The sequence below is a fragment of the Populus nigra genome, chromosome 6 (genome assembly GCF_951802175.1).
Source record: "Populus nigra chromosome 6, ddPopNigr1.1, whole genome shotgun sequence".
In the NCBI taxonomy this organism is placed as follows: Eukaryota; Viridiplantae; Streptophyta; class Magnoliopsida; order Malpighiales; family Salicaceae; genus Populus; species Populus nigra.
The window spans coordinates 9,163,907-9,184,695 of NC_084857.1; the positions used below are offsets into that span (position 1 = coordinate 9,163,907).

Genomic DNA, 20,789 nt, shown 5'->3' on the forward strand with positions numbered 1-20,789 from the left:
TACTTATTTTCAATCTCTTAAAGTCCCGATGTTATCAATGAAACGTTATTCGTAAAATTAAGAAGATTTTTTAAATTCAGACGCGTGGATGGTTTGATTAAAATCCAATTGATGAAGAAAAGATTTATAATTTTGATTGGTAAAGATTAAAAGCTAATTTAAGAGTATTTTTATTTAAAATTGTACACACACGTATATGTGTTTGTATATATATAATAGTTTTTTTTTATCTGTTTATTTTAGTATCATAAAAATATTTTTAAAAAAAAATTATTATAAATTAATATTTTTTGATGTTTTTAAATTATTTTTATTTATTAATATCAAAAATTATTTTTAAAAACTAACAAAATATTATTTTAATATATTTAAAAAATATATTTAAAAAAACAACCTCTGAATTATAAAGAATGACTCGTTTTCTTGGTTTTTTCTTGCGTTATAATTGGTAATTTTATGTGGAAAAAAGTTTATATGGTACTGATTTTTTCCTGCCCTCTGCGTGATTTTAAATAACAAAATCTCCTAACACAAAAATAAAAAATGATGTCGAAGATCTCCGAGAGAAAGGCTTTTTATACTGTAATGGAACATGTTGAGTTAATTAAACAAAGAAAAACTATATAATGTTAGGCAAATGTTCTTTCATACATTAGTGGAATCTTAGGATTCAAACTAGCCCAACAACATGCAGAGCCCATATATACAATTATTTTACTGATCATCTGCAGGGATGATTTCTATCGATTTATTTCTTTTTCTTTAAATATATTTTTCATTACATGTTTCTTCCTTGAGGCCCAGCTTGCAGTTACGAGTGGTAGCAGGAAGGATTATCCATCTAATGGCATCGACATTGCAAGTGCTGGCAGAGGTGTTTAGCAGGAAACAAGCCCAGACTGGGTAAGAAATTTTATTTTAAATAAAAAACAGAAAAAAAACTACTCTAATGAATAGTATTAATGAATAATGTTTTACTAGAGAGTTAAAATTCCATCTTTTTAGTTTTTTTTTTTCCCTTATCAATGAACTGTAATGGTGACGCGACATGAAGCTCTGGAAATTTTTTTCATAGATTCAGTACCTCATTACCTTAGCCCACGGAAAAAAAAAAAAAAAAAAAAAAACAGGAATAAAACAATTAAATGACATAAGAAAATTGCATATAACCCCACGTTTCATGACTTGGAATCGACACGCGTATGTAGTCACGTGATTAGACCAAGTTCTTGTCATTTCACTTTTAGGTCTAAACACACATTTTCGAAAGCAATCTCTGTAACAAACATCAAACACCAAGTAAAGCAGAATCTCATCGACAAAAACCTGGTCCAAAAATGTTGGTTCTTTGTGGAATCAGGATGCAGTGACATTTTCAACTGCTTCCTGCATTATGGCACCCCAACACTTGATCCTGATGCCTAGGTGCAAGCCATGTTAGCACAAGCTGGGAATTTGATCGATCAAATTTACAAGCTTGGTGTCGCCGGATCGCTCTATTTTCACTAGGCCGGCCTGTTGGGTGTAATCCAGCAAGGGCCCTCTTGCCAGGTGCACCGGTTGACAAATGTTCCGGAAAGATGAATTTGATGGTCATAATATAGCAAGGGATTGGAAAGCTTGGTCAGTGATATGCCCATTAAATTGCCTGGTGCGGTTGGTGTCTTTGGTTGGTGGCTTGGTGCTGTTTATGACACTGTACAGAGATCTCGAGCTATTCCAGCACGCTATCGTAATTCACAGCTGTCTCTCAAAACCACAAACAAAAGATCAAAAATATAATTAACACGTTTTTGTTAACGGATTGCTGGAGTGTAGTATTAAAATATAATATAAATTATATTTTAAAATTTTAATTAATAATTTAAATTATTGGGTTGGATTGATTTTTTATATAGTATCAGAGTAAACATCCAGTTATAAGTTTGAATCTTATTATTTTTATTTATTTAATAAAAATTAAATATAAAATAATATAAATCCATACAAGTTTTAAATTTTAAATTTAAAATACGTTCATTTAAAAAAATATATTAAAAAATAATATAAATTATATTTTAAACCTTATTTAATCCATTACGTTACCGGATTGAATCATTACGTTACCGGATTGAATTAGTTTTTCCTCGTGGCAGGGAAGGCTACAAGATTTGTCCAAATCCTAACACGTTTTTGTTCCGGGATTATTTCCATCCGAGCGAACATACTTGCAAGCTCATCTCCAAGGCGTTCCGGGGTGGAAAGAAGTCGGTAATTAGGCCAGTCAATCTGAGGACTCTAGCCAGCACGGCTTGTTCGGTAATTTTTGAGAAAAAGCAGTGTAGAGAGATTCTGCGTCTGGTTTGTGTGATCTTTGAACACTATACAGCTTTTGCAATGCACGATTTAAATTTTGAAAGATCCCTATTATATTAATATTTTAATATAAAAAAATACTTAAAAAAAAATGAAGGCAATTGCCTCCTTTGCCCTCCACAACCGCTTAAAAAAGTTGTTTTTACGAAAAATATATTTTTAATTAAAATTGGTTTGGAAAAATATATGTTTGGTTGAAATTAAAATTAAATAAAAAATAATTTGATGTGTTTGGTTAAAAAAATACTTTTCAAATTGAGATTATAAAATAATTATAATATATATATATATATTAATGATTTTTAATTTAAATATTGTAAATTTAACTACTGTTATTACATCATAAAATAAATAATATCGATATCAAATATTTTTTATTATTCCATTAAACTATGTGCAATGTCATCACATGTGAAATCTATCCAACAAGAACTATATTTTTCATAGTTTCTTAAGTGCGCAACAACAAAAACTGAATTTTTTATTTCGTCATCAAGCGATCTCCTTTTAATTTTTTGAATAAAACACAATTAAAATAAAAATAAAAACTAAATTTCTTTTTAACTGGGTCAGCCCCGGCAAGAACATAATTGGAATTGCAATCAAATTCCACAAATGTTACGTCATCATGCGATGTTTTTTTAATTTATGTAGTGTTATTAAATAATATTAAATATTAGTTTTTTTAGTAAAACATAATTTTTTAAAAATAAAAAAAAATTACTGAGTCGGACGCGGTCTAATGAATTAGAATAGTGCAAAAAAAATTACAGTGTCAGGTGAATACTTCTCGCATTACAGGTGAATTTAATTCACCTGGCATCACCTGGTATGGACACTATTATGAATAGTATCCGGGTAAATAAAGAGAAGCAGCTGAAGAGAAGCAGCTATCAGTTGTTAAATTATGGGATCTATTAAATAAAAAACTATTTTTTTATATTATCAAACGCTTAATTTATATTATTTGTTTTAAAAGCTAAAGTTACTGTGTAAACAAGTAGTTTGCTTGGACTTGTCTGTATATTATCCCTGATTCCATGTACTATAATGGGTTTACAGAGGATTAAGAAATATTCATTTCTACCCTCGAATGCCACGAGGTTATCTTCCAGGGTGTCGTTGGATTTTTTAAATCAAAGAAATCGTTGTAGTTTGAATACATCGAATGTACGCATGTGCGCGTGACCTGCAGTCAGTTATAATTCAACAGCCGACCTGTGAAATTCAAAAATAACAGATCTGTTTTCCCCGAAAAGTACTTAAAAACTGTTTTGATAAGAAAGTGACAGTTTCCAAAGGCATGTTAAAAACTGACGTCCCACAATGATGACACCTGTTTCTGCTACAGTAACTCTTATCCCATGCGATAATATCGCAAAATATCAAAGCGGCTTCGACGGAAGGCTTGGATATTAATAATCTGTTAATTTTTTAATTCTGGTAATTTATCTATTATCTTTGGCTAATATAGGTGATAGCTTGAGCCTGGTGTTTAATAAATTAAAATATCAAGAAATTGATACAGGTAAAATATTTTTCTGTTTCCGAGAACTCTACCGTGTTTAAGTATTTAAAATATATATATATATAATATTCTTAAAAAACCTCTTAAAATATATATTAAGAGTAAACAAACGAAGTTACGTGGTCCAATGAGAGATCTAAAAAGATTATTAGCTATGTATTCGTTTGAAGTCGGCACATAACCGAGCCAGGACATGTTGGGTTGCCGACTGTTTTTGCCCTTTCAGTCATGGGTTTCTTGAGCAAATGGATATTTTAAAATACGATGATTCATCATTAAGTGACAACAAATCATATAATATCCTTTGAAAAGAGTTTTATAATATTATTATTAACAAAGAAACTAAAAGATTTAGGATGTGCACTTATTTGCGATTCATTATTCAAACATGGAGCTATAAATTACAACATGGTCCCTTGATTTGATAGTTTTATATTCATTTTCGGTCCCTGTGATTTTAGATATTCACATTTTAATCCTGCATTTTATTTTTATTACATTTGAGTTCTTATATAAGTTGAAGAATAGGAGAAAAACTTGCCAACAAAGAGAGAGGGAAGAGAAAGGTTACATTCGATTAAAAAAAACAATATTAATGTTAATGAGCTTGTTTTGAATAAAAAGGTTAAATGGATGTGATTTTGTTACTTAACCATGATGAAAAAAGTTTATTAGGGCTTCGAAAAAAAATTAATTGTTTTTATCTTAAGTTTTTAGACTGATTAAATAGTGTTTTGAGGTTTAATTTTTTTTTTAAGTTCTTATAATTTTTTTAGGTGAAAATGATTGATTTTTCGATCATAAAAAATGGTTGGAATTTTTGACAATGAATGACATGTTGGCTACTCACGTGGATGACTTGTCATCTTATCTGTTTTTTTCTATATAGTAATAGCTCAAGTGGACGGCATATCATTTGCGCGAGTTTAAAAACTTTGTTTTAAGACCTTTCACCTTTTTTTATTTAATTGTTTGATTCTTTTTTTTATTTAATGGTTATTTCATGAATGATTAATATGAATTAATGTGCAGATTTTTTAAAAAAATTACTCATGAATATTGAATGAGAATAAAATATTTGTTTTTATTTTTTATTGTGAATACTTTATATATATTTCTAATAAATTATTCTTTTGTTGCTTTTCACACAATCACATAAAAATAGTCGAAATATCATGCATTTGATAAAAAAAAATACATACTCCTACAAAAAATTTAATGTATAACGAGAGGGATTTTTTACTAAAAGAACATTGTTTCCATTGAATTTAAAATATTTAAATTTTTATAATTATTTATTCTACCTGCATTAAATTTTTACTCAAATAATAACGATGATAATTAAAAAACTATTTTTTCATTAAGATAAAATAAATTCCATGAATAAAAATTTTTAAATTTTGGATAAATAAATATATATTTTTACTTTATAAAATTTTGATTTAAGATTTCTAAAAGTATTTACTTTAATAACTATAAAAATAAAATCTTAAGATGGAATGGCCCGAGAAAAAACTAGCCGAAGACATTGTTATCAGGGATTCGGGCCACCACCTTCCTTGCGTGGCCTTCCAAGGAGGCCGAAGACATGCCACGTGTTTTGTTATTTCTCAGGGCAAACAATAAATTGTGGGGTTCGAAAAACTGGTTTGGTGGCGACGAATTTTCAGTAATAAGCCATAAAGAATGAAACATTAATTTGGTGGGTCTAATTTTGCTTTCCTTTTAATTAATTATTGATGATAGGTTACTTTCGAGTTTCGTGTGCATAAAATGTATATTGTCCCTTGTCATTGGGTGTGCCCTGTGTTCTTGCGTCCGTATATTTCTGTACCATTTCTGGCATGTATGCCTTGCATTCCTTCCGTGCCCGTGTCAGCATGTTTCTTGCACCGACGAGTTTCAAAACCTGATGCGGCGAAAATTAAATTAAATCCACTTATTTTAATTATTTTAAATTATTTTGATGTGTTGAGGTTAAAAATAAAAGTAAATAATTAATTAAAATCAATCTTATTAAAGTAACTTAAACTGAGCACGTACAATAGTTAAATAGCGCAGGCTTCGGAGATTTGAACCGTAACATCCACACGTCACGGGCAGTTCATGTGTCAATTATTTTCGCACAAAATTATGGAAGTGGAAAATCAACTAAACCTATTCAAAAGTCAGGGATTGGAATCAATATAGTAACAGAAATTCAATCCATAAAAGAAGTAAGTTACTCTGCAGAAAGGAAAAAAAATATATATTTCTTATAATGTGAACACAAGGCTATAAAAGAGAAAGGAAAGGCTCAGGACAGGGACAACCCGGTTCCCATAATAGACCGGCTTCACCATTGTTGATAAGGAAGGCAGCAAGCCACCAATGGAAAATATTTTTTGCTCTCTTGGATGCAAGATTCTGACCTTCTAGGACGTCGCGACAACACCACAACATCCTTAACAGCTTGCAAGTTTGATTGTATCTGGGACCCACGCGCACTTAACAGCCAAGCAGATAAAGCATAAGCATCTTCTATCCTTTTTCCTAACATTTTCTCCCATCAGAACCTAACGCGTTTTTCTCATACAAAACAATCACCCTTCCACACTTTATTTTTTTCCAGATTAGCCTGCCTTTGACTCTCTCATTCCCTGAAAAAAAACCTGGAATTTCACCCAACATCTTTTCTCATCAGACCCACAACCAGTTTCTTTTCTTTCTTCTCCTCTCTAAAACCAGAGGATAAGTCTGTTCTGTTCTCTATCTCGTATAACCTCGACCACCTCTCTCTCAATATGGGCAACTACATTTCGTGCACTTTAGCCACGCCTTTGATGAAGAAGTCCAAGGTTGCGAGGGTTGTCTTCCCAACAGGGGAGGTTAGGCAATTCAGGGAGCCCGTGAAAGCAGCAGAGCTCATGTTGGAGTGTCCAAACTTCTTCTTAGCGAACTCGCAATCTCTACGCATTGGCAGGAGGTTTTCTGCCCTGAGTGCTGATGAGGAGCTGGAATCTGGCAACGTTTACCTCATGTTCCCAATGAAAAGAGTTAGTTCTATTGTTACTGCCGCTGATATGGCTGTTTTCTTCATCGCTGCTAACTCAGCGGCCAAGAGAATTTCTGGAGGAAATAGCAACAGGGTCTTGCCGGAATCCGGTGGAGATCAGAATGTTCAAGAAAGTCTAGAGGGAAGGGACAATGGAGCAGCAAGATTGAGTCTGGAAGGAGTTGAGGACTTTCCAGCGCCAGAATACAAGTACAGGCTATCTTGTTGTAGATCAAGGAAGCCTATGTTGGAAACTATAAAAGAAGAACCTGTTCGCTTAAGATGAGTTATAGGCGGGTAAATAAATTAATTGTTTCAGTTTGCTTGGAGAGATTACTCTAATTCCTGTCTCTTTGTGTTTGCTCTCTGAGTTTTTAGCCAACTCAGAGGGACGATAATTAGCTTAATTTGGTGATTATAAAATAATATAATCTCTTTTTTTTTTAATTTCTTGTGAGGAGTGGTGGTGTAAAATCACTATTCCAATTCAAAAACTTAATCGTTGTTTAGATAATACTTCAAAAAATATTTATATAATTGTTCTTGGTTATATTATTTTATATTTAATTTTTATAAAATAATAAGATTCAAATCATAATCGTCTTTTTAATAAAATTTTAATTTAATTTTAATCTAAAAAATTGAGTTCTTTAATGAAATTTTAAAATATAATTTATATAATTCTAATAATAAAGAAGGAGAGTTTAATTTTTCTATCTTGGTGAGTAGTTTATATTATGTGAATAGAATCATTTATAGCTAGGTTATATTTTGATCTGATTAATGCAAAATCAGGTTGAAAAATTTGTTACATGCTTCTGTTTAATGAGCATAATAATTATATATTTGGTTTATACTGGCTGTTTATTTCGCTGTCCTCAAATGTATCAAATATATAATATATATTACTCATTAGGTAAAAGGCCAGGCTAATTATAATAAATTTATGTGCTGGTAAAAATTCTAATTGCAAGGAATTGGAATTCTTCTAGCTTGGATGGCAAGGAGTGTGGGGGTACGCAAGTTTAGTTCTCGATGTTATAAGCCATGAGTTCGGATATAAATCTTAATTAATTTTATAAATTTTAAAATTAATAATAATATAAATTTTTAGTAATTTTTTATTTAATTTTATGAGACTCAAATTGATAATTTTTAGAAAACAAACCTAAAACCTGAATAGTTGAGTTATACCCCATAAAATTTATGAATGTTTTTCTTTTTAATTTCATGGTAATGGTGTAAATAAAAATATTTATTTTAAAAAAATATTTTTAATAAATATAATTTTTCTTGTTTATTTTATTTTATTTTATTAATTTTATATTTATATTCATTTTTAATATTGTACTCGCGGCAAAGAGCGTATAAAATAGCTATTTCATGTCAAAGGGTGTGAGATAGTCTACCTATCTTTTTAGAAATGTCTCTGGTACTTCAGGAGTACCCACCAACCGTTACTTTATTTATTAATTTATCAATTGAGTATCCCATTAAATTTATATGTAATTTAAAGAAATGGAAATAAAAAATAAAAATAAAAATTACATCATTTTTAATTGTCAAATGGTGTGAGAGAGTCTACCTATCTTTTTAGAAATGTCTCTGGTACTTTAGGAGTACCCACCAACCGTTACTTCATTTATTAATTTATTAATTGAGTATCCCATTAAATTTATATGTTTTATGTAATTTAAAGAAATGGAAATAAAAAATAAAAATAAAAATTACAACAATTTTAATATGTGGTTGTTAATATCAATATTATGAGTGACTGGATATAAATAATGTAGATCAAAGTAGTCTGTTACATTCCCATCGTAATCTTTCATCGCTTCGTCAATAGGAGCGAGCAAATATTGATACCAAACTTTTCCTTGAATTTATTGGAGCTGCAGATAGGCCACAGCATGGCGCATCCTCTCGGCTCGAATAACAACTGGCCTTATCTAATCAGTAATAACCACTTACAACTTTGCCGGAAAACCCAGGTGACCACCAGCCCTTTGATTTGAGCCCAGAACTCAAAACCAAGTTAAAAAGAACCTGTCAAGTGTCAATCCTCAGGATCACCCAAGACCCTTCATCATATTCAGCAAGACTTTGATCTTAAGCTCGTCCAGTGAACGGGTGATTAATAATTGACTAAAAGAGTCCGTAACTTGATGCCTCGAGGGAAGGGATTTAGGGAATTAAGGGAGAGAAGTGAAATTGGAGGATAAAAGGAGAGCTTGGCCTAATTCATTAAGTGAAGCCCCAGTATGAATGTACACTATATTTATATCCCTGGATTCTCAATGGCAAAGAAAACAGAAACTTTGAAGAGTAGAAATTGCACGAGAGGACATCTCAAAATGCTCCGAATGACTTCATAAATCAGTACCATGTTACATTTACACGCGCAATAATCTGGTTTAGGTCCTCTGATTATCGGCAAGATCCAAAGATATTAAAGAGACTTTGGAGTGATTTGATATGGAATTTGGATTTGAAGAGAAAGAAGCGGTCTTCCGTAGGCTTGATGCTTGACTTGACTTGATCTGATTTGTAAATCGTCTGAAGAGAAAGAAGCGGTCTTCCATAGGAGGAGACATGGCTTGATTTATGGAGATTTAAAGATTAATTACTTTGCATGGATATGAAGTTAATTGGTTTGATTTGACTTTATCTATAAAGATTTGGGTATTTGAAGATTTTATTGCAGAATCGATTTGAAGTTACTTTTAGGAATTTGGAGTGCTTAGAAGATTATTGAACAACTTTAAAGCCTTCTGCTTTTTTCTCTCTTTGCAAAATAAATGACTTAATGCCTATTTATAACGATGCGAAGAACAATTCACACCCTTATATCTCCTACTCTCAAGTTTATGTCTCGAGTAGAATCAGATTCTGGCTTGGTAAGAGCTAAATATATTTATTCTCTGTCGAAAATCTCTGGATAAAAGACAACGTCTTTAGCTGGGATGAACACTCTTGGTGGCTTGATGCCACTGATTGAATGTTTTGACTGCCCCCTAACGTGATATGTGTCAGTTGATAGTTACGGCCAGTTACATTTCTACACTCTTCCAACCAGATAACTGTTCCTTTCCCTAATTGTTTATTATAATATTGCTGAATAAATATGTAAAGTACACTGTGTGAACAAAAGTTTTATTTAAGATCTTACTTTTAGTACTATAATATAGCCTTAGAATGAATCATTTAAAAGAGTTATTTTAGATTATTTTAAATTATATGTGGTGCGAGTAGAAGTTAGAACCAGTATAGAAATTAAATGAATAAAATTTTTATGAACCTTTATTTTAATAATTTTTTTATATAAATTAACATGATTTATCAAAAGGAAAAATACAAGTTTTGCTGTTATTTTTTTTTCAAATGAGCAAAAAGCAATGTAAGACAACATGCAAAAATTTCCCCAACCTAATAATTTGATAAATTTTGATGTAGTTTTATTATTTTTAGGTTTTAATATTATAATATGCAAAAAGTTAATTTCTATTTATTAGTTCAGTACTTTTGTTATTTTAATTATTCTAACCCTAAAAACCTTTAAAAATGTAGACATGATGCCTTCAGAAGAATTTAAACCTCTTTAACCATATTTAGATGAATCTCTTGAGATTGCTCTTTTATTGTCTAATACTAGTAGATAATTAATTAGTTATTTTATGTATTTAAAGATAGGAAAAGAAAGTATTTACAATCATATAAAATAGCAAATGTATTTCCAAAATCTTTATTTAAAAAAAAAACTAATTTATTTGTTGCCTTGTGAAAAATCAGTATCCAAAATTGAAAAAATCAGACAGATGGGAGGGTTAGCATTAAATAAAGTATTAGCATGAAGTGATTCAATCAACTATTAAATTAATAAAGAAACGATTAATTAAACAACTCATCATAGTACGAATGAGCTCATTTATGCCCTAATTAAGCCCTAATTGTAGAGAGGAGAACATTAATGTTATACTTATACATTAAAGGATGGGCATCTCTTGCGTCACATATTATATTCTTTTCATGAACTTGCGTCGTATCGTATATCACTAATAATAAATCTCTGGTGCTTTTTCTTTAATTTGTTTCTTTTTTTTTCCCCTTTCTTGTCCTCCTAAGGATAGAAAAAAGAAACACTCGGTGGAGCAAAGTCTTGCCTTATGGAGCTGAACAGATCTAAACAAAAGCTACATCGATCCACAATATATATGTCGATAAAAATATACTTACAAGATTTCTTCACTCCCTTTCATCGAGTGAAATGAACTAGAAGAGAAACAAGCCAGATGCAAAGAGAGCCGGAAAGAAAGACGAACCCAAGTGCACCGCTGGCAAACCCCATAATTTCTAAAGACTCGGATAACGTAGCATCTCTCTTGTATTTGTGATCATAACCAGAGTGATAATTCCAGCCATTTTTGAGTCTGCACCATGCGTCCAACTTCTCCTTCATCTTTACTTCTGCTATTCTGCCTCTTAGAATGCCCAGATTTGCATCCACGATATTTGCAGATGTTCCTGCCAACCACGGTTTCAAAACTGCATGAGGATTTCATACAAAAGCACCCAACATAAATTCTTTGGTAAAGCTAAAGTATTTAGCATCACTGATAAGAAAGGAGGCAACAGTCATTCTTGTGTGTATATATAACACACAGAAATGGGAGAGGTCTCATAAGTAGGAGGATAGGTATTCATTTTGTCTAAACCATCCCAATTTAGAAGGACAAAAGGAGGTAAATATATACCATCTTCTGGAAAGCTTTGGCATCTAATTACTCGGGGATGCTTGGAAGTGATCAGTTCTTTGTGCCTGCGAAAGGGAGGACTCGAGCAACTGGTTGGTGGGTGAGAGGAAGCCATGTAAAGGTGAAGTACTTCCTCCTCGAAACTATTGGTATATGAAGATGTGGAGCTCTGATGAATTTACGGCTAGTAAGGGAATCATGTAGCTTCTTCAACTTGCAGAGATGTGGACACCTGTGCTCTTTTACCCAATTAATTTTTCGGTGGTGTTTCTCGTATGTAGATTTTCAATTATAATAGAGCTATCACTTTTATTTCGGGAAAATGAGTTGCAATTAAATAAGTAATGTTAGGGCTTATCTTATCGTTTTGCTCTTTTTTTTTCTCAATTATAAAAACAATTGTTCAAATGGAATATTTTGTGTTATTATTTCGTTAGATAAAACCCTATATTTGTAAAATTGAATAAAAAAATTAATAGTTAATTGTTATCCAATTACTATATCATTTAAACAAACAATCTTCACGACATAAGATGCAAATTGTATCCAGATACATGTTATTACTTGATTAGCACATGATCAACAAAGAAAATCATCACCTGGGCCTTAATTAGTTTATGAGTTAATCACATGATCAGTCTTCTTTATTGAAGTGTAAGGCACGATCGATCATCTTAATTTATCCTAAAATCCAAACCTTTATTTCTCTCTTAAACCAATTACAAATCCTTCTAAACTTTTATCAAACTAGATACTGTTCATATTCATCTATATTTTGTGTTTATTTATTAAAAACACAAAATGTTAGTTAGCAAATTATAATTAATACAGGAGCAATTTTAAATAATTGAAATGGGCAGATTAAGCTATGGATCAAACTTGAAGAAAATAAACTTAATAACTATCGAATATTTATGAATTTTTTATATAATTTGTTTATTTGGAGATATGATGTGAATGTAACGTAAAAGAACCAGTTGAATCCAAAAAACTTAAGCTATTAGGTAAGGTCTCAAAACATGATTTATATTATTCTTCAATATACTCACACCCCCTCAAATGATAGCCTTTTAGTTTTGAAACTTGCACAGACTATCTTGTGCTTAATTTTTATCAAATAATAGGGATGGTGAGATTTGAACTCATGACTGCTTGATCATTAAGACTCTGATTCCAAGTTAAAGAATAATCACAACCTAATAGCTTAAACTGTTAGGTGAGGTTTCAGGATATAATTTATATTATTTTTCAATAATATACCTTCCTACTTTCTTTCTTTTTTTTCACGAGAAAAAGATGGTGTTAAACTTATCAAGGACGTCCATTAACTATATTTCTTACCCCGCATGTATCCTTTGAATAATTATCAGTTGGAAACACACTTCGTCTCCGTCTTGTTTATGACTTGGCACGCCTCCATCAATTTGGCCTTTAAATTAATAGCTAGTTCCACAGGTTTAGGTCTCCCGTCACTAGAGAAACCACTCAGCTTTTCTAGTTTCATTTTATTTTTTTAATTGCTAGCTAGTTTCAAATTTGAAGGCAAGCTAGCAGGCTTGTGAAGTGGAAATATTATCTCTAAATAATCCATGATAAATAAAGGGATGACTGCCAAATTATGCTAAGCATGAACCAAGAAAATAGAGGGCACGCAGCTCTAGCAATAACAGAGAAGCCCTTTGGTAAATTACCTTCTGTCTTAATTTATCATTTATTTTTCTTAGGTTATAATTCTTCAGGGATCAGGATCATGGTATCTCTCTCTCTTTTTTTTTCTTAGGTTTGTTAAAACATAATATATATCTCATCTTTTCAACTAATTCCGATGCCGATGAATATTTAACCACTGAAGATTACGAATAAAATGATATAGAAAATACATGCTATGCCACCTGTATATATTTCATATTGCTTTCATTAATTTAAAACTCCTTCAGTAATTACGTATGTCAACTGGGGAGTGGGAGATGCACCATTTCTTTTTAAGGGAGAGCTTTTGCATTTATTTTTAGGTTTTTTTAAAAAATATATTTTTGATTTTAAAAAACATCGAATTAATTTTTTAAAATATATTTTTGCTGATTTTAATATATTGATGTCAAAAATAAAAATAAAAACCTAAAAAAACTATTTAAAAAAATACATTACAACACAATCTCAAACACACAATTATTCTATAGCTGACTAGAAGAAAATAAGATTATCTGCATTTTTTCTGTGAGTATATTTATAAAAAGAAGGATAAATTTCTGCGATTATATTCATTACTTTGAAGTAAAATATATTTTGAAACCCACAAGTTTAACCATTACGTACTTAGCCATAACTCAGCAATTTTCAAGTAGTTGTTGCATGTATCGAAAGCAATTTATGAAATCCCTGCTTGTGTGTGTGTGTGTGTAAATTATAAAAACTACGAAAAAGATTGTAAAAGAGAAAGACACGGTATAAATACACTTAAAAAGAGCAGCATTAAAGAAGGAGCACAGTGAATAAGGTTTGGTTATATATAATTACTAGAAATCATGATCATAAACAAAGTGGTTAGGTCAGGTGCGATGATTTGAAGATCCGATCATGGTGCTCAAAATCAAACAGCTAAAAAAGAGGCCAGTGCAAGAAGACCCGTCGGGGCCTGCTTTGAACAAGTGTCACGTTTATGAATCCTGCCTTAATATTTTTATGTTCGGATTCTAGTTTCCCACCACGTAGCACTTTGACAAGAATCCCTTCCTCGTCTGCCTGTCACCGTGTCACGTATTACGATAAACATTGAAGTTCTTATATTAATTATTTCTAAGATTCTATTCAATCATGCAATTCAAGGAATTAAGACAGATTTTGTTTACTCATGGTTGTATGGATTCTCTGCACATTTGAGCTAAGCTGCTAACAGCTATCCTTCGATTACCTGTTAAAATTATTCAATATGGCCGATCAATCTGTACTTTGATTTTTTGTGATACAATTATTCTAAACACTTAATAAAATTAAAATATGTAGTTATAGTAGCACTTATTTAATTCATTGATATTTATTAAAATATTGGATTTTTATTATTTGCTCAACTGGGTTTAAAAAATAAAGTGGCATTTAGATACTGTGTAAGAGATGTTGTGAGACATTCATTAGCTTTTACTGTATTAAGCAGATCCAACTATAGTGGCAGGCATGGATACAAAAATGAAAATAAAATAAAATAAAAATAAATACAGGGAAAATCCAGTTCGCAATAGAAAATGTATTTACAATCTGATGGATTTTATTTACATAAACTCAGAGTGATTTAGTAGCACGTATATGTAGTGCAAACTCAGACCAAAATATAATTGCTAATGATTTCTAAAAATAGTTCACACACGTGAAAGCTTTGTATTTCAAGGCATATTAGCTGTAGGGGTGATTGCCACAACTTCTTTTTTTGTTTTTTTTTTAGTATTTTTTATTTTAAAAAATATTAAATTAGTTTTTTAATATTTTTTTATTGTTTTAATGTGTTGATATCAAAAATAAAATAAAAAACTATTTTAAAAAATACTATATCACAATCTCAAACAAAACACACCATAATTTTTCTTTATTCAGGTGCCTGGAAACATATATCATTAGCTTGCTTGCTTTTATATACCAGATATGATCTCACCATCCCAACATCAAAAATATTGAAAATTAAGGTTCGCAGACCTCATACATCTTGCCCACTTTTCTTTTCATTTGGCTGTGATGCGTAACGCTCTTCTCGTCTTATTCGTATGATTTAATCTCGAGAAAGACAAAACCCTACCAATAAGTGATTCAGTTGTGTTTTCTATTAGTACTGAAAATACAATCACCTAATTTCTTGGTAAAAGTGGTTACCTATAACCAACATGGTATTCTTACCGGAGGATAGAGCTGCCATAAAAATACCATGAGATGATGTATAATCATATATTTATGTTTGGTTGGAATGCAAGGGGACGAAAGCAATGGAGGTTTTTGTCAAAAGAAAGAAATGAAGAGCGATTGCAGCACACTTGTTATTTTGATGATGGAGAAGGTTGAAGGTAAATTATATATGCTGTTCCTTCTCATAATCACTGCCAAATGAACAAGTGTACATCCCCTATGCACTTTTAGTTAGGCCGAAAAAGAGTAAAGTGCATTGCGAAGACAAGATTGGTCGGTCGGTCGGTCGATCAGAGCAAGATACCTGTAAGCACTGATACGCCACTTAGTAGCCAAGACAGAAGAAGGGACGACGTTAGCTTTGTAAGAAGTGATACTCCACTTCATAGGGAGGCCAATAGTTTTGTCACAAGTGAAATCAAAAGATGACAATATCTCCACCTTCCCGGGATGGATGGACAAAATAAATAGTGTGACTCTTATTTACGCTCAAAGCTAGCTACTTTCATAGAACGCACATCCCTGGAAAGTGGAAGCTCAGGTTGCAAACAATGCCACGGCATATTTGACGGAGGCTTCAAAATTCCCATTGCAAACAGCTACGAGGTTGTAGATGGCTGTCACATTTTTTTTTTCCCTGTTTCTCACTCTTGGTGTCTGAAATGTTCATTTCTCCACACATAATTTCCTTTTCGAAAGAAAAAATACACATCCAGGACACCCATCCAATACTCAGTAGAGGATATTTATCATAAGTCCTTGGAATATGACAAGGAATTGAATATACTCCAGCAAGGTTTTACTCACATGCCTAGCATTAGATTTCAGTTACATTTATTTTACAGGTAGCATTTTCTCAAGTACAGAGAACAGCAACTATATGCATACACAAGTTGGAACACAAATCCTACCCACTTAAGTGCCATGAGTCTATGGCACTGTTTTTTACACAACTACAGACGGATGTCAAGGATCTTCACATATAAACATCAAACAGACAGTCCATGCCTATCTGCGCTTACATGTCCATGTCATCAAATATTTCTCCATCCTCCTCATAACTTGAGTCATCCATGAGAAATCCTTCAGCAACCAAGTTACTGCCACAAACAGAAATAGCAAAACCAAAAAAAAAAAAAAAGCCATTAGCTTTGATGTCCAAAAGCTTAAAAAGACAACATAAAATAAAGCAAAACGTATCAACCCACCTAAAACAGCAGAAACGGAAGCTAACAACCCTCTTTAGTTTTCTGTTGTAGAAAAAGAAATTGAAAGACCAGCTGTTGAAAAAAAAAGAATCCATCTCAAAACTCTTGCTTTAAGGGAATCCATAGCAGAACTAATTTTCATTTGAAAGCTAGAAGGTGACAGAAACTTACATGGCTCCTTTCTCTAATGATGGGTCTGCGTCAGAATCAGGATCATAACTGTAGATTTCACACTCTGATAGTTTTACAACCTGCACCACAATATTATCACAACACTGCCCATTATATACACTCTTGGTACAACATGCCTTTGGTTTTTTGAGTAAGCTCACCTCATCCAGAGCCTTGTATAATGTTTCCAGCAAGGAGCTGCCCTCATTTTCCTCAATCCATGCCTGCACAGATCATTGAATCAATGAAATAAGGCTCAGAGTATTTAGCACGATAAAGCTACTCATAATATCACAATAGCCATCCAAGAATCTGAAGCAGTTAGCTAGTACCCTTGATGCTTCAAACATGTAGCTATCAAAAATCTGCTTAAAAGAATCCCAGCTTTCCTCTGTGAAGAACTGGTGAGCATTCACAGCACTGAAAACCGCAATGGAGGGGAATATTGTAAATTAAAGAAACCAGAAGGAATAATACTAATGTGTCCAAGTAGAATCTGGCTATGAAACAAAACTGATATTAAACAGAAACCGGGGCAACCATACAAATGATCAGCATCAGATTTGGGAAATGGAGAGACTTGAACTCTCAGCTCCTACTAGAGCAACAGTATGTGAACTGTCTGTCAAACCTTTTGACAACACTCCCAATGTAGTTGAGAAAGGATTATATAGTGGGTTGCCATGTCGCCCGAAAAGCTGACAGTAGCATTACCCATAATCCTCCTTTGAGAAATAAATACATTATATAAACAAACCTTTTGACAACACTCCCAGTGTAGTTAAAGAAGGATTGTATAGTGGGTTGCCACGTCACAGGAAAAGCTGACAGTAGCATCACCCATAATCCCCCTTTGACCATCTGTGAAAAATACAAACACATAAAACAATGAGATACAATGAAAGGTACAGTGTTACCTGAAATCATAATCCGGATACATGCGATATAGCGTAAGAACCAGGTAAATCAACGTCTTTCGGCTGGAATGAGCATAAAGAAAAACCAGTCAAACAAACATAAGGGACTAACCAGTATTTCCAAAGCTACCTCGATAAGATATAAGATTCACCACCTGGATCTGCTCAATAAAAATTCAGCTGGTGACGATGAGTCTGTATCTGAAGACTTCCCAAGATAATCAAGCATCTAAAGTGGAAGCAGTTATGGAAACCACCACCACCCAAAAAGAAGGAACTAAAATTTAGATCTAAGGTGTACCAAAACTCCACCATCACAAACAATATTTTGCAATTTTGCACCTTCTACGGGACTGCATAACAATCTTAGGGGAAATATAATTAAAGCATCTAAAGTGGAAGCGGTTATGGAAACCACCACCACCCAAAAAGAAAGAACTAAAATCTAGATCTAAGGTACCAAAACTCCACCATCGCAAATAATATTTTGCAATTTTTCACCTTCTACGGGACTGCATAACAATCTTAGGGGAAATATAATTAGACAACTCGACCAAGAAATAAGAACAAAAATACAAAGGACGCATGCAATGCTTTATTAAATTAAATATTCCAGAATCACCTCATTCTCCAAACTGAGGGAGAGCTTTTTGTCCGTTCCAGTGTGTTTACCTTGAGAAAACACAACACGCATATACATATATTAAAAAAAAAACAGATTTCAAAATCAAATTCCAGTTAGTCACAGATTTCAATTTCGGACTTACAAGAGTAAGGTTCAAGATATCCCTTAATTGTTCGTTCTCCGAGATTTAAATGACTTAAGAATTCATTCATTCTGGACCCAAAAAAAAAGCACAAAATCAAATTCAAAATGACAGATTATGAAAAGGAAACTAAGGGGAAAAAACAAACAAAACTAGGAAAGATTTTTACCGTTCCAGCGGTGTATATTCTAAGAACTTCATGCTGACTGTTTCTGGAAAAAGAATAAACAAAAACAACAAGGACAGCATGGAGACAGATCAGTTAGGTTAAAGGAGATAGAAATTGGTCACAAACAACTCAATTCGGTGCTAATTGAGAAATAAACAAAGGGAGATGATTGATTAGTGTACCTGAATTGAAGTCGAGATCTGAAACAATTTACCGTGATATTTTGCTAGAATTTAGGCGGTTTGCTGTCGGAGAATCGATGAGGTCCGAACCCTGAATTCGATTGTAATTGGTTGTCGGTTTGGTCTTTATTTTTAGATAAGTTTCGTGCGTTGACTCGACATTGTTGGGCTGGATTAGACTCTGACCCAATAGCCCTCCAAGAACGACCTGTGAAAGTCCAGTTGGTTTGCTATGGCCTTGGGTTTCTTCGACGAAAACGTTTTTGATCATATGAGATAATTTTTCTATTTTTTAAGTGGGAGTAATTTTCAAGACAAGGAAAAAAAAAGGAAGATAAAAGGTGTAATCATTGTTGTTTTTTTATGATTATTCTTTTCTGGGTTATTTAAAAAGTTTTTGTTTATAATCTTGTGTGTTCTTTTGTCAAACACGTGACCCATTTTTCATAAAAGCTTTCACAAGGTCAGAAGAATTTCAATTGTTGAGCTCAAGTTTGCATCAAACTCTGACTTTAAATTTATCAAATATTATCAATAAATAATTTAGTATTTTAAAATATTAATTTATTGACTCGCATCCATGTGCTTTCAACAGATGAGTTCTGTATGTGCACACAGCGATCTACGTAGCTTAAATAAAGTTCGATATATTTTATTTTTTAAAACATAAAAAAATAGATTTTTAAAAAAAATCACACGTGTTCTAGATCATTTAAGATTTTTCAAACTCTTGGTGCGTACACAAATTGCCAGGAATTATTAGCTGTTAGGTGAACTGACTTTGCATGTTGAGTGAAGAACTGTTTTATATCATGTCCGGTCAAGATGAATGCATTTGTATTTTTAGTTTAAGGTTTTAAAAAATAATATTAATCATATCTTGAAATATTATCTAACAACTTAAGCTATTTGGTTGAAATAATTTTTTAATATGATATCAGAGTTTTAATGACCAAGTGGTCACGAGTTTGAATTTTATCATCCCCGTTTATTTGATAAAAATTAAGCACAAGATAACATGAACCTGTGCAAGTTTCAAGCCCGAAGAACTTTTACTTGATGGGGTGTATTAGAGAATAATATAAATCATATCATAAAATATCACCTAACAGCTTAAGCTATTGATTTGAAATGATTCTTTAACATAAAGTTCTAAGTTTATTGCCTGCGTTTTTGTTGCAATTAGATATAAATTTTTTTGAAACCTAAGAAAATAATATCTAGACTATCATAAATATTTTGTTATTATCATTGAACCCAATACAACATTATAACTTGAAAGATCTCGATCTAGTTCTTTAATTAACCGGTATTTTAGATCAACTCTTATGTGAATTATTTCAATGCGAGATTGTTATTGGGTAAATAAAATGAAATATTAAAAACAAAAACAAAAGGCTATATTCATCTTGTTAGCTTGTTAAATCTGTAATCCGAATTACGAACTTCACTCATTTTTGTTTTTTATTTTATTTTATTATATGATAAAAAATAACACAGATTTAGAATTAATTCAATACTAGATACTAAAATTAATAAAAACTAACAGGTAAACAAGAGAGATGAAAAAAACAAATGGCGCTATAAGAAAAGGATCACATACTTAGGCTTTTATTTATTTTTTATTTTATAAAAGGATGGACAACTTATTGTCAATTATTTAAAAAATAACTCTAATAATCTAAAGTCTAATCCTAGCGGGGTCAATGAAAAACTCGATTATTTTTAAAATAATATTGATAGATTAATTAGAGACAACTCATATGACCCATAACTTAAATCTTGAACCATATCAATCAATCAAGGTAACCAGATCAAT

The 20,789-nt window shown here is 31.9% G+C and overlaps 3 protein-coding genes across 3 annotated transcripts; 1 reads left to right on the forward strand and 2 right to left on the reverse strand.

The window, feature by feature from the left end:
* The first annotated feature begins 6,424 nt into the window (after window positions 1-6,424).
* Window positions 6,425-7,364, forward strand: LOC133696366 (uncharacterized). The gene has a single exon (XM_062118539.1). The coding sequence runs from the start codon at window positions 6,667-6,669 to the stop codon at window positions 7,201-7,203; it is 537 nt and encodes a 178-aa protein (XP_061974523.1). The 5' UTR covers window positions 6,425-6,666; the 3' UTR covers window positions 7,204-7,364.
* A 3,579-nt stretch (window positions 7,365-10,943) lies between these two features.
* On the reverse strand, window positions 10,944-11,794 carry LOC133696023 (uncharacterized). Its single transcript, XM_062118034.1, has 2 exons — window positions 11,669-11,794; window positions 10,944-11,438 (listed from the first exon to the last, which is right to left on the reverse strand). The coding sequence occupies exons 1-2, from the start codon at window positions 11,781-11,783 to the stop codon at window positions 11,170-11,172; spliced, it is 384 nt and encodes a 127-aa protein (XP_061974018.1). The 5' UTR covers window positions 11,784-11,794; the 3' UTR covers window positions 10,944-11,169.
* A 4,507-nt stretch (window positions 11,795-16,301) lies between these two features.
* LOC133696135 (uncharacterized) lies at window positions 16,302-19,149 on the reverse strand. Its single transcript, XM_062118195.1, has 11 exons — window positions 18,971-19,149; window positions 18,789-18,831; window positions 18,620-18,690; window positions 18,475-18,524; window positions 18,008-18,081; window positions 17,853-17,915; window positions 17,268-17,355; window positions 17,097-17,159; window positions 16,936-17,015; window positions 16,765-16,836; window positions 16,302-16,656 (listed from the first exon to the last, which is right to left on the reverse strand). The coding sequence occupies exons 2-11, from the start codon at window positions 18,818-18,820 to the stop codon at window positions 16,575-16,577; spliced, it is 675 nt and encodes a 224-aa protein (XP_061974179.1). The 5' UTR covers window positions 18,821-18,831; window positions 18,971-19,149; the 3' UTR covers window positions 16,302-16,574.
* Between the last annotated feature and the right edge of the window lie 1,640 nt (window positions 19,150-20,789).